Source organism: Balearica regulorum, chromosome 4 (assembly GCF_011004875.1).
Source record: "Balearica regulorum gibbericeps isolate bBalReg1 chromosome 4, bBalReg1.pri, whole genome shotgun sequence".
Taxonomy (NCBI): Eukaryota; Metazoa; Chordata; class Aves; order Gruiformes; family Gruidae; genus Balearica; species Balearica regulorum.
The window spans coordinates 46,611,022-46,625,604 of NC_046187.1; the positions used below are offsets into that span (position 1 = coordinate 46,611,022).

General features: G+C 37.9%; 1 protein-coding gene across 2 annotated transcripts in view; it reads right to left on the reverse strand.

Annotated features, from left to right (window-relative positions):
- ACSL1 (acyl-CoA synthetase long chain family member 1) overlaps positions 1 to 14,583 on the reverse strand; it is a 40,924-nt gene that overhangs the window by 12,940 nt on the left and 13,401 nt on the right. For both annotated transcript variants that reach the window (XM_075751976.1, XM_075751975.1), the window contains exons 3-11: positions 11,413 to 11,527; positions 10,977 to 11,041; positions 9,620 to 9,721; positions 5,773 to 5,872; positions 5,427 to 5,605; positions 2,639 to 2,671; positions 2,422 to 2,473; positions 1,558 to 1,631; positions 450 to 527 (exon numbers count right to left, since the gene is read on the reverse strand). In XM_075751976.1, the coding sequence (XP_075608091.1) occupies positions 450 to 527; positions 1,558 to 1,631; positions 2,422 to 2,473; positions 2,639 to 2,671; positions 5,427 to 5,605; positions 5,773 to 5,872; positions 9,620 to 9,721; positions 10,977 to 11,041; positions 11,413 to 11,527 (798 nt within the window). The remainder of the gene's footprint in view (positions 1 to 449; positions 528 to 1,557; positions 1,632 to 2,421; positions 2,474 to 2,638; positions 2,672 to 5,426; positions 5,606 to 5,772; positions 5,873 to 9,619; positions 9,722 to 10,976; positions 11,042 to 11,412; positions 11,528 to 14,583) is intronic.

Consider the following 14,583-nt stretch of genomic DNA (forward strand, 5'->3'; position numbering starts at 1 on the left):
AATCCCTCCCTTTTTATTAAGTTTCTTAGAAGCAATGGTAAGTTTTTCCAACTTAAAATTAATTTTGTGTAAGCAAGCAGGATGCCACATTATAAAATTTTTTTTTTTAAGTTTGCAGACTAAGAGTGGCATGGATTTTTAACAGTGCACTGACTTATTAGAGGGAACTAGGCAGTGTACATGTGCTAAAGGATTGTCTCATGGTTTAGTAAACCAGTTTCTTATTAACCCTAGCTCCAAGGCTAATGTTTATGTTTCAGCATGAAAACCAGTTGTCTAGTACTCACTAGATATTGTTTATGGGATATTGTTTTTCTGAACCTTACGTCAAGCTTTCATACACATGTGCAAGAGTCAAAAAGGAATAGCATGTGTAACAGGGATTCAAGAGACATGCTCTCTGTAAGAAATGCAGGTTTCTCAATAGTTCAGTACAAACAGATGCTTACCTCAACGACTCTCTCAAACATATGAGCTAAGGGCAGGAATGATATCAGAACGTCATCAGAGGAAGGCATAAATGTTTTCTGAAAGTGAAAGTGTTAGTAAAATTAAAGTTAAGCAAAATAGACAATAAACACCACAATGAAATCTGGCATCTAAACTCTAGAACACAGCCCTCACTTCAGTTTTGTTTGTAATGAAGCTGCATTGTCCTTCTCTCATTAAAAATATTACAGCAATGACTTCTAGCATGTGCAAACATATATTGCAGAAATGGTAATCTTTTAGAGTACAGTGACCAGATTATTGCAGCTTACCATTCATATGGTTATGAACAGAAAATTGAGAGAGAAACCACAGAAAGTGCCATTATATATTGGGAGGGAGGGGGAACAAAAGAAGTAAAGTAGTGTGCCTTAGGGGTTTAAAAAAATTACTCACTTTCATTTTAGATCAGAAAGTTTGCTTATGCAATTTACCATGAGATTGATATCAAGAGTACCTTACATGATTCAATTGAGACCAGCTGTGTAATCTAAAAACAGTCCTGCATGCAGAGTACTTGGCAAAATAAGTACAGTTGTATTTTTAAATACATCTGTATGTGTTAGATCTTAGGACCATCATCCTAGCTAGCCTACAGATGAACTTTAGTAGTCTAATGTGAACGAAAAGTTAACACTGTATCAAGTAAAAATACAGAGTCATGCTTCTTGCTCATTTATGCAAGGGTTTTAATTATTTTGGTGGGTTAAAATACATTATAGCTTCTCCTATCCTTAGTGCAAAAGGTTAGCCTCTACACCAATCCTCTGATATAGAGCTTGCACTAAGGACAAATACTATAAGCCCAGGGCAGAATGTAAGGTATAGTCACATTAGGATCTTTAACATTTTGCTTGGATCAGGTCAAATTTGTCAGATTCTTAACCCTGACAGAAGAAATCAGTAAATATTGACTTCTGATCTAGCATAGGCAGAGTGCTATCAAGTTGTATTTTCACTTGGATCTTACTAAAAGTTAAAACCAAAGTTAATGAGACTTCAATGTTGGTTTTACTCTTGAAATTCTTCCTTTCATGCAAATCCCCAGTGTTAACCTTTGCAGTTTACCTCTGTAGATTTCACAAAAGCTGAAGCATTGCTGACTATGTTTTGATGAGTGATCATAGCTCCTTTGGGGTTTCCTAAGGAAGAAGCACATCAGGATAACAGTGAAATTTTTCAATCCTTTAAATTACTAAGCAGTGGTAAAGCTAATCTAATAGCATTTCAATCAATCAGTCCCTTCTTCAATATCGATATCTTTCTCTGTATATTAAACAAAGTCAGAGAACTTACTTTCAATAGCTGGTAACAGTTACATAGTAAGTTTGTGTTGAAGTCCTCAAGTTTCATAAGGAGAGCAAATCCTTAAGAAATTGTCATGTTTCTTGGATACGCTTCTTTCATTTGAAATTCAACACTTCTGTGAAGACGCAGCTATCAAACCCAGACTTATTTCTGTTCTCAAATCTCCTTCAAAAGTGTAGCTTGACATTGTACTTTTCCCTATTACTCCCTGCCAGCATTGGATATTAACTCACAAATGTCAAGTGTGTGATACCTAGACAGTCTTTCTGCAGCAAGGTTGCTTAGAGCTAAGGAACAGATTTTGCTAATACAGTACAGAAAAAGTCTATGGAAGAATTGAAAGTCTGATGCAGAGCCCCTATCATGGAAATACAGGTTCAGTACTTATTTCCAAGCCCAAAAGTGTAACACCTCCACCCACCAATACTGTAACTTTTTACTGATCAATGCGAGGGGAAAAAAAAAAAAAAATCAAAGGGAGCCTTACCATAAAACTTCCCCAGCTACTACTTGCCAAAAAGATGCAGCAGCAGGGGAGAGTCTTGAAAAAAAAAAGTAGGAGGGCTTCTGAATTAATTTTGCACATACAGGATAATAAATTCTGCATAATGTAATTAGGTGTACCTGTCGTTCCACTGGTGAAACAGATGACTGCTAGATCTTCTGGCTTTGGAGGCTATGAGAATTAAGAAAGTATTAGTATGATTAAGATGCAACGAAAAATATTTTCCTGGACAAAACACTAAAATACTAGTGTTACTTTTGAGCTATGGGAGATAGGGAGATTTGCTCGTTTGATCTACAGAATGCTATCTAGCTTCGGATTGTCACTTGAACTTACCATAGGTTTTTGCCTGTGTGTTCTTCCCAGCTCCTACAGAAAGGAGAGAAAGGGGAGAGAAATAGTTTAAACATGAGCACATTCACTTTTTTTGCTTTAAATCTACTAAACACCATAATATTTCATTTAGCCTGTTTAGGCATTTTAACTTATAAAAAGAGTAACAAAGACTTTAAAGGACATTTTAAAGATATATGGAATAACTACCACATTCTACAAATACAAAAGTGATAACTAATCTAAAATTTAGGGTTTTTTTCCAGCTAGTACAATAGAAACCACTTGCTAGAGAAGCTCAAGGCTAAGCAGTGTTATGACAAGCCACAGGAGGCAATCAATGACATATGCCACTGACAACTGTTGAACAGATGAAGCAAGATTCATCTCAGTAAGTACCTCACATCACCATCACTGCTTGTGAGAAGGAAAACTGGGTTTCCCCATGCAGAGTCACTGGTATTTTGTACTCCTTTTATACTGAAGAGTGGAGAACACAAGATTCTCTCCTCCAGAAACTCTTTTCCTTCCCTCTGCCTCCTTACAGTTATTCAGGCCTGACAATTAATGATGTCTAGTTCTTGAGGCAGAAGGGAATGGATACCAAGAAGATCCTTTTATGATCAAGGATATAATGACTAAGAGGAAGATTTGAAAGCTAATGTTCAATATCTATGAGCTTTAAAGTTTCAAATCAAGACTTACTGACATGCCTGTTTAAGACTAGAAACAATACTAGCTTAAAGACTTAACAGAAGGCCCATTTTAATTTGCATAAGTATAGCTTTGGAAGCACCCTTTGAGGGCAGACACATCAACTTCACCATTGCCTTTACATTCCAAGTACACAATAGCACTGTGCATTCCTTTACTAGCCCTAGACTTCCTTTAGTATGATGTACCTCTTAAGATTACCCAAGGAGATTGAAGAAAAAAAGGAATGTCCAGAAACACAGTTAACATTCCCATTCCTGTAAGTCTACCCTTTTGAAACAGTGCTATTATGCAGAAGTTTGCCACTATGAAGATGCAGTTGTCTGCTCAAGACAACAGCATCTGCATTTTGAGTACCACCAGAAGCTCACTACTTCCCTACAGCCCATTTTGAGTAAGATGTGGTATTTACTAAATATACAGCTAAGATTTCCACACAGTTTTGACCTCCTAGAGCAAAACTCCATCTTTTTCTATTGAAGAGGCATTTATTCACAGCTACTCAGCTCTAAATAACCACAGCATACATACAGATATTAGACATCAGAAACCAAGCTTACAGTATCTGGGAGATACACAAACTGGTCATGTAACCTATAAGCACAGCTGAGCAACAAGCTCAAGCCAGAAATACAGAAAACAAGTACTTAAAGCTAGAAATAGTAATTTTATTCTAATCTAAGCTCCTAAACAGTTCATAGTTGCCTTTCAGGAGACAGTAAAAGCCCCCACCACTTAAAGTGACAAAAATTGTTCCTGCTCACTGAAACATTATTTGAAATATTTAAGGTCGCCTAATTTCACTGAGATTTAGACAAGAGGCTCTTGGAGCACCTCCTACCACATTAATCCAAACATCAAATGTTGTTAAGAGCTACAAAGTACTACTGGAACTCACTAAAGAATGTAAACTTCTAACTTAAAGATAGCATTCACCCCCTGCTTTTGTTTTTCTGTAGCTAGTAGATCTAGTGGAAAGCATCTTCTTCTGCCAAAAACTAGCATTCAATTCAAGGGAAGAAGCTGGTTTTAGTACACCAACTTGCAGTTGGGCCAATCTTTTTCCAAGTTTAACCTAACTCTTTTGCCAGTGAGCTATAAGTCACTTCTCTGCATTAATGTTTTTAGCCCCATTTCAACCTGACAGTCTTGCTGAGGCTAGTTAACTATGATACAGTTAATCATCTTTTAGGACACATGCTGGCATTTTGTATCTTTACCAGAAGGTGGCCCTGCTAACATAACAGTTAAGGCTGCCGTGAAAACAAGTTCAGTGAAATGAGATATTTCGCACCAGTTACTGACACCTGCACAAGACAGCCACACTTATTTGGAGATACTCAAGTCCTAGTGAGCCAAACCTTCACCAGAACTCCAGCTAGAACCAGGCTAAACCCCGTTTCATAATCTCACAGTAAAGATTTACTTTATGCAATTTGATCCTAGGACACAGTTCTCTAAATGAGCGAAGTTACGAAATAAACTTGCATAAGAGATCTGTGCAGACAAAATAACTACAAGCAAAACCAAGACTTGAACATTAGGTGGCTAAGCAAAATGGTTTCTACTTCCAAAACATGTAAGTGTCATTCCCTTACATTACCATAAGCTTAACCTGGAACAGTTTTACTGCCATTTTCCTGCTCTTCCAGAGATTTTGTAGATTCAGTGTAAAGGGGAAGATGCCATTTTTCACAAGACCAAAACCTACACAGGCTCTTTTTGAAATAAGTATTTTGAAGTATTAGTCACAGTATGTAATTATGTTACCGCTTCACATGGGCAAGCCTTAACACTCAGATCTGATGTTCTGTCTGGACTGTGTTAACAAGCTTTTGTTCCGTCATCTTGGCATATGCGCTTTTACATTTTGAGCGCTGTGAAATACTATTAGCAAGTTGTTTTCCTTGTTGGGTTTTTTTATGTTTTTGTGTAAATTTCAGTCCAAGAGGTAGTTAAGTATTTTGAAACTAATCCACCACATTTCGTTCAGTCCTAAAATCTGTTCAACAGACACAGTCGTCTTCCTCCAGAAGTAAGTGGAAGGAAAGCAGTAAAGTAGGTTAAGTATGCTTACCTCTATATATCTCATGCTGAGGACTTCCACCCCACACTTTTTGCCACGTTCCACAAGATCCATGCCAAAAGATTCCATGATAACAATGGTGTTGAGTATTGGAGTTTCCCCCTTTTCCACACTGGTTAGCAGAAGTTTGGCCTTGTCAGGTTTGTCACAGAAAACCAATGACAAGTCAGCTGATGAAAGAGAACGACATTATCAATATGACAAGTTGAGCTTAGACTAGATCCATACATGCTTCAAGACCTGGTAATGGAAGAGTCTTCTAAAGAAGGCTCTAGTTCTGCCCTCAGTCAGCTCCGCCATCATACATTCAGTTGCTGAACTACTGGAAGTGTCCTACCTTTGTTCACAGTGTACGTAATTGCTTCAGTTCCCAGTGTATCATAGAGTGGCACCACCACCATGGAGAACGCATAGCATCCTTGTTCAATGATAACCCACTGCACAAAAATAAAAGATTCAAGTCACTACCTGTTTGCCTATAACAGACGTCCAAGAGAAACTCATATTTGGATTCTAACAAGGAAGCTAATAGGACAGAGCTCATTTGGACAAGTCTCTCTAAAAAAATAAGTGGCAGTTTGTATTATTTGTTTACTTTGAAGACCTACTAAGTTTTTATCTGTGGAAGGAAGAAAAAAGAAACAATATGGAGCTATGGGAAAGAATCCAGTCCCACAGAATCCAACTCTGCCTCTGCAAGTGATTTTAAGTACTTTTGAAAAACAGTTAACATTTACTCAAAGTCTCTTTCTGTTAATAGGTAAATATTTTTTTCTTGGTTTTAGGTTACTGAGGTAGCCAAAGCCTTCAATATTCTATATTACCATGGTATAGGATCAATGAAGAACTTGCTCATGTTTTGACACATATTAAATCTATATATACACAGTATTCTTACCTCTGCATTATCTGCATCTCATTTGATGGCCAGACATGCAACTAGAAGTCCTTTGGAAAGCTAGCCCCAGAAAGTTTCTCAGCATTTCAAGACTAACCATTCTTTAAGGAATCTAGTCTGAACACTTCTATAAAAAGTGCAATTACATCCATGCAAGCTGCAGTGATGCTTTGCCTACTAACAAATGACGTACTCAAACATCATGAATATTGCAGCCTCATTGTGTATGATGCAAGCAGGCCAATGCTTTACAGCAAGCCTGAATTTATCCAAAGTACCATCAAGGTAAGATAGTCACGCAATTCTCTTTCCAGATAGTAGCTATTGGGTATAGTTTGTAAACAACTAGCTACACCAAAATACAGGTTAGCATGCAACTCCTGAAATGGGAGCCTCCAGACACATAAGAGGCCAGTGGAACTGGAACATTTCAGTTTTTCCTAGAGACAAATAAAAAAATTCTCAGACACAGTATCTTTAGTCAGTTCTAGTTACAGAAACAAAACATCCATCTTTAAAGTTATCAGATCTTACAATTCAACAAGGATTGCATTAAGAAGGGTTTTGCTTCCCCTTCCCACCCCTAAACTTTGTCACACTTTCCAGTGTTTTTGGAGGACACTAGTCATTGTATGGGGGTGAAGTAACTAGCTAGTTTAAATGTCATTCAGCTGGTTATTCCATATATTATCTAATATAGAGGCTATGTTAACATAGTTGCTAAATCTCAGTTTTATGAGCTGTTTATTAGGGGCAAGTTTCCTAAAGTAAGTTCTCCACTGATTGAGACAGCCATAAATGCAGGGAATTTTTCTGAAAGCATTTACACAATAGGCAAGTTATACACCTTTTGTCCAAAAAAGGCTTCTTATAAACTAGCACAAGGCCAGCTAACAGGTAACTAGACTTTCATGCAGACATTAGAAATACTGGTAAGTCTAAGCAGGCACACCTATACCAGCCATGAAAGGTTATACTGAATATTTCTTCTTAGATAGCATCCACCTGTACACATAACAAGGAGGGGCAGCTGTATTGCTGTTCAGCAGCCTGAAGTTTAGTAGTTATTTTAATAGGATGGGGGTCTACTATAGTAGACTTCAGAAGCTGCACACAGTGATAAAAGCTTTCTGTTGCAGTTGCCAACAACTCTTGCACACCATCATTCTCAATACAACCAGCATCTTTATTTCCTGGACTACCAAGACATTTTTCTTCCATTTTAGCTTCTAAAATTAAGAACATTTAAATACAAATATCAAACCTTGACACTTAGAGTTTTTTCCTTAAAGTCCAAGCAAGCAACTAGGACTAATACAGACAGCAGTTTGAAAGTTTCAATTTGTTTTCTGACATGGCTCTGATCTTCTATTAAGGGACACTGTATATTTAACTGTCCTGTTTTCTCAATCCAAAACACAACTTCCTTGCTTGCAGAAGAGATCATCTGTTTTCCAGTTACTCAGAGAAAGTAATGTTTTTATTTATAAAGCCAAGTTTGGCTTTTTAGTGAACACTTAAGCAAGTAGCATGCTAGGATTTTCCCCATTAGGGGATTTCCCAGCAGTTGTTCCCTGAACTGACAAATATGAATCATTTCACACCAAAACCTTCACATCATCTCCTGTCTGAATTAGTGATTATGTTGTGGATGTCACAACACCCATCCAGTAGTTTTCAGCAGGGAAAATCCCAGATTTAAAATTGCTGGTTTAAACAAGTCTTTCCAGCTCATTCCTGATCCAATTCAAAGCCTGCTGCTGGAGCAATGCAACTCAAGCACATTTTGTCTCTGTGATCTAAGAGCAGACCACACTACTGTGCTCTCCTTCAGAAAATCCACTGACCCAGCAGTCAAGACTTTGTACCCAATGTCTATAAACAGTTCAAACTGGCACAACACTAACATCTGGCTCCCTTTTTCACTTCCAGTTCATAGTGTTATAAGCACAGGAGACTGAAGAGTCTGTAACACCATGTCATTTAACAGCTTCCTAGTTGGAGACATCTCAGTCTTGTTACAGAAATAAAACTGTAGTTGTTAGAACCAGAATTCCAGCAGAAAAATCCAAACTACTGCAAATTTAAAAGCCTGGAAAGTGTTGGGGTTTTTTTTCTTCATCTGTAGAAGACTAGAGTTAGCTGGGTTTTTTGTGTGGTGTGTGTTGGAGAGGAGGAAGGGAGTCAAGGTCAGTTGTCACACAACTTATATTTTAATGACAGAAGGGAAGGCTCAGTGACAAACTCAAATCAGAAGAGACCCAACAGCAAGTTGTTGTCCAGCACAATCAAGACACTGATAGAACTTCTAGTCTGTCAACACCATAGATGGCTCTAGATAATGACTTCCAGTTGGGAGTATTTAGTATTTTGCCAAAACTTAAGAACCAGTCTCCTGTCTTAATACAGGTTTGGATTGAGCTAGCTTAATGCAGCAAGTACCAATTCAAGCTAATAAGCACATAAATGTAGGTTAGAAAAATTCAATCCTATTAAACAGATTCAATAAACAAGTCTAGAGAAGAAGTATTTACTGAATATTTTGTAATTTAGAAACAGCAGTCTAGAACTACTTCTGGGTTAAAACAGACACTAGTTAATCAATCTAAATATCCTTGTAGTTTTCTCAGGTCTGTAACATTTTGCTTTGTCAGGTGATCTTTAATTACATCACTTTAGTCTTTCTGCCCCTTTATTAAACTGCAATTAATTTTCAATTTTTGCCTTCATCAGCAGTTCTCCTTCCCAGAGTCTTTATGCCCAGGGCCTCTGCAGAGATAGAGCTATTACTTCTTCTATTTGTCCAAATATTTAATCACTGTTTCTTTGAGTTTTGAAGGGTTTAAACACTTCCTTTGACTTCTAACCTCTTTCAATTACCTTGTACTCCAACATCACTTTAAGAGAAAGCAAATGGTGATTACATTCACTAAGCACCACATTAACTTCCCATTAAGCAGCCCTCCTCTAACTGGAAAGAAGAGAAGAAAATGAGTTAAGCTGTTCTTGATTCCTTAATTCTCTTCCTGCTCTCTAGACTTCTGCATTCAGGTCTGGGAGCAAAACCACAATATAAGACACTAACAGGTGTGTCAGTTATCAGTTTTGGTTCTTAGCTAAAGATGCCATGTCTACAGCTTCTGGGTCTACAGTGTCAGCCTTTAGCCTTTTCCCAACGCCAAATGGACTCTCAATAGGAGAACTCAGTACATTGCCAAAAAGCAACAGATGTAAGAGTGAGACACTTCAATAACAGACAGACCACCAACACACACAGTCAAATTACCTCAGGTCTGTTTTGTGAAAAGATTCCTATATATGGAGCATGAGATGGTTTGAAGCCTCGGTGGAGTAATGCAGAGCCCACATACTCAGCTCTGTCTGAAGCCTGGAGGGGCAAAAAAAGATGACAAAAAAATTTGAGAGCAAGTTTATCGGTATATACCCTTCAACATTATTTTACCTAAAGTCTTACAAAAAAGGCCAATAACTGGGATGGAGTAGACAGAAGTTTTCTAGGCTATTTCAGATGTGTTCTGACACCGCAGTGCCATTACACTGCACTGATTGCAGATACTTCTGTTGCATATTGAGTGCAGGTGTAGAGACACTTAAATCAGTTGGACTTGAAAGTAAGTTTAAATGTCAAGCTTGCATAAGCTTTGTTTTATCTGTATTAAACCCCGGAAGTGACTTTAAGCAGAAATATAATACTAAATCATTCCAATCACAACTACTACATATGCCATTCTTCTGCTTTGTTCACTGCCTGTGGGAATAGCATTTGTCCCTTCAAAAAGGGGGAGAATAACAAGGCAAACCCAGCTAGTTCTATAAACAAAGCTTGGGAAGGCAACTCTCTAAATTCTTCCCATATAGCACATGACCTGAATCCATGTTAGTCACATGACTCAAAGAAAAACTTAGAGAGGTTGTACCTAATAAGTGCCCAGCAAAATCACCTTGGAAAAGTGAGGTCTGCTACTACAAAAGGTGGTTAATGACCTTTGCAGCATGCAATAGGCAAGATTTATGCAAATTCGAAAACAGTAACTGATTTCTGATTAAATCAGAAATGACCTAAGAGTGCACAGCTGTTAAAGATTTGCATAAAGGTATTTTTAGCAATCATGAAGGAGCATGCTACTAGTTAGAAGCATATCTGTTAACACCCTATGCAACCATCATCCAGCACTATGGAGACAAACTGTCAAGAAGCTAAAGTAACATCTGTAGACAGGACTTTTCCTAGTGTAGAATGAGCCTCTCAGAAGCAAGTACCTAAAGTAGTAGCAGTTTGAGTCCCTGAATACTACTTTAAAGCTGCAGCCCTTCAGGGGCAGTGTCCAAGTTCTAAACAATTCAGCAATGAGATGCTAAAAGCTGCCAAGATAACCACAAAAAAAATCTGAAATAAAACCATTAATAAACCAAGTGCAGGAAATACTCTTAACCCATTGTACATATTTGAGGCTGTTTCTTTAAAATACTCTAACAGGAACCAGAGCCTTTCTGCAATATTCTGCTACTACTTTAAGACATCTATAAATAATTAATATTTGTTGTATCACATTACTGGATGTTGTACCAGTGGTTTCAGCAAGCAAAAGCAGGTCTAGCACTACATTAGAGAGACAACATACCTCTTTATAGGAGATCCATTCATACGGCTGGTTTGGTTTTCTAACACCTAAACATGGACCATTATCTAAAAACAATAATCAAAAGTTACTCAAAATTTAACCCCTGACACCACGCTAACTACACTCCTGGTGTCTAGATTCTTTGCAGACACCTTCAGAAGACAAACTGTTTTTTTAGAGGGAGGCAGGGAAGGAAGCTGGGGAAAGACAGAGACAACAAGGTTGGTTTAGGCTAAGGAACACAGCACTGGCTTTATTCACACAACTCTGCTTCACAAGAGGTCACAGTTAAATTTGCCTTCAAGAAAGCTCACACCCAATACATTTATCATACAGCTGGGTAGACATCCCCTATCACCAACTGTATTTCAACAGAGCCGAGACCTTTGGTTCTTGACATATTGTTGAAAAAAGTTATCTGTAATTTTAGACTTACTTGATACTTGCACACCCCTTTGGAAGATGTCATAAACTGTTCTCACATCATCGTAGTAGTAAATCATCAGTTCATCACTGTTAAGAAGAGAGGACCTTCGAGCATGCTCACCACCCTAAGAAAACAAATTAGAAAGGTTAGACACTTGTTGGTTATAAACAAACCTGAAGAAATAAAACCACCACATCCATTAAGTTTGTTATGAACCTTGGTAAATTCTGCTTGAGAACTTCAGTTCTTTTCACCACCGGGGAGAGATCTGCAAGGTTTCCCAGAACATTGTTTAAGGAGTCAGACTGTTACCTGTATTACTTAAAACCTGTCAGGCAAAATCTTATTCCTCAGCTACCTATGAAGGCACAGAGCAAAGAATGACAAAAAGCCCTTTGACACTCCTTACTGGACACAGGGTTTTTCTTAAGAAATGTTTTACTCTATTATTGCAGTATATAGCATAATTAATGCCATCAAGCTTTCTAAATCACTCCAGCCTCAGAGCTCTCTAGATACAACACTAATGCCGAGATCCTAATCTTTTCTAATTAAGATTAGAAAATATAATCACACTTCAAACTGTGGTTTTAAAACCTAAATGATTTTAAGGGTGGTCAACAACACCCTAAACAAGTGTTCTCATAATTAAAATACTCTGTACCAGACTAAATTGGATTAAAGGACTAATTTTTTAAGTTCCATCTTACAAAAGAGTTTCCTCCTGATCTAGTTAGAGACAGTCAAGACAATACTACCTTGAGGACTAAAATCACTGTTTTCAGCAGGTTAGCTTTTTCTACAACTGGAAGTCAATACAAGCATTTAAGAGTTTGTAGTTTTAACATACCTTTTTTTTTAAAAAGTAATCTCATTTTATATTGATCAAGTTTCACAAACTGCAGTTATGCAAATACTATTCGGCCACATTTATTAGTCCTGCTACAATGACAGACACCTACAAGCAAGTTCTTAGCAGGAACAACCTTGCTGGTTAAACAGAGGGTCTTGGGTAAACATTGCATAAGATTCTCTATCAGTGATTGAAGTCAACTCCTGGCTCTTTCACAAAGTTAAATCCTGGACTAACTAAATCTGTGTCTGAATTGTGTCATCACTCACAACAAAGACCTATTCATATGCAATCATAGGCTCTTCCCAGCCCTTGCTTTATTTCCCTGTTTTCAAAGTACCCCGGAAGACCAGAGAGCATCTATTCATGTATAAACTAACCACAGGTTTATCTGCAAGAGATGTCACATTGTCTGCGTCCACAGAAAGGAGCTAGCACATTAGAGGCATATCAGAAAAGAAAAAATATTTTAACACTTAAAACAAGTCTAACTTGGTTGAGTAAAACACTATGTGTAATGCAGTACTTGCCACTCCTTTAGCGGTAAGCAGAAAGGTACACTGTGAACGTGACCCATAACAAGTTAATGACGGGCTTACTTCTAAAAATTCCTAACACTAGAAACTCAAGAGCATACTTGCACTCAGACCAACCTCTACTCTATGGGAAATGAATGAATCACTAGGACATGTGTCTGCCTGGAAAGAAAAGCAAGACTGTTTGCTTTATTGCACTGGTTTCACAGATCTTTGATAACCATGGTCAGCTTCTAGATTTTCCCATTTTCACCACCTCTGGAGCTAACCTGAGAAAGAGCATCACACAATGCAGTTTATAACCACAATCATAGGTAATGTCAACAAGTGCAATGTTTGATGTGCTGCAATTCCTGTGTCAGGTGAAATATCCTAAGCCATTCCTTGGCAACAGTCAAGAAATATTTGTTTTCTCCTCATCTGAGCTACTACTGTTTTGTTTATACACCCTACTACTCAGCACCACAAAACCAGGTTTTGCAGGGCTTGAGGCACTGACCAAATCTGAGGATGAGACTTATAAGACAGACAGCACACTGCTTAGATACAAAACCAGCTGCACCATCCTTCTGAAAAAACAAACTCTATAACTTACTACTATTTAAAATACCCCATCAGTTCTCCTGAGTTTTCAGTAAAGGGAAACCTAACCAACTCCATGGTTCTGCTTACTGTATTAATTTCACTTTACTTTGGGAAAAAGAACTGAGTTTAACAGCCCTAGAGTAAGAATTTACTGAAAAACACCCAACTCCTTGTGATAAGACCACCAGGAGTTCAACATTATTCTTAGAAATGCAGTGAAATACACCTGGATATGAAGATCAATTAGACCTTACCTTATAGTCCCAGTTTGAACTTATCTACTAGGTAGTATTATGGCGTTGGTCTGCATTTTGCTTGAGAGCAGCAAGAACTACTATTTTAAGGGCCTGTCCAAAGGGTCCTTATCCAGAATATTCATGCAATATCAGGGAAAGCTCTGTTTGCAGCAAACTTTTCTAAAAGTCACTGGTCATTACAACCACCAAACATCTGAATCTCAGGACCAGAATGTTTGGCTGATTTCACACAAGTTATTTGAATGGGATCGAACAGATTTGTCCAGTACAAAGGTAAGCACTCCAAAGGCTTGTCAGTTTTACCAAAGTGTTTTTAAGGAGCCAGGCAATAAAATCTTATTAATGTGAGAACAGCCTCTGGTTACTCATGTAAGGCAGCCCTTGCAGCAACTCAGGGAGTTGCTGTGTAATGGGTCAATTTCCTGCAAGTGCTGGACATCAGGTAAAACCTTGGCATTGGTTGAGAATAGCAGCAGCTGAAGGAAACAGATTTATTCTACAACAGAGGCATATATTACTCTACCAATACCTATTTGGGTCACATAAGACAGCTGCTTTTGTTCAAGCCATGGGTTTGCTTCTTGTTGACGCAGGCTGCTTAGGATTAGCAGTAATGTCGAAACACACTGTTGGCTTCACCATGCCTCAGAAGCAAGAGACCCAATTCCCATTTTCCTGAGAGAAAAAGTACACTAGCAAGTGATGCTTAGGTCATCAACATGCATAGTCTGAGCAGCAAGAAGTATAACTAAGTTTTCAAACCAGCCATAAAATTTTAAGCATGCTAATGCCTAGATAAGCACACAACAGCTAAAATTGATCACTTGATAGTAAGACAAGCACGTGTCTAATCAAATGATTCTTGAAGACAAAGCAAGCTAGAGTTCTGGTAATGTATCAGGAGAATAAAAGGAGGTTTAGAAGTTTTCATGAGTTGAATACCTCTCCA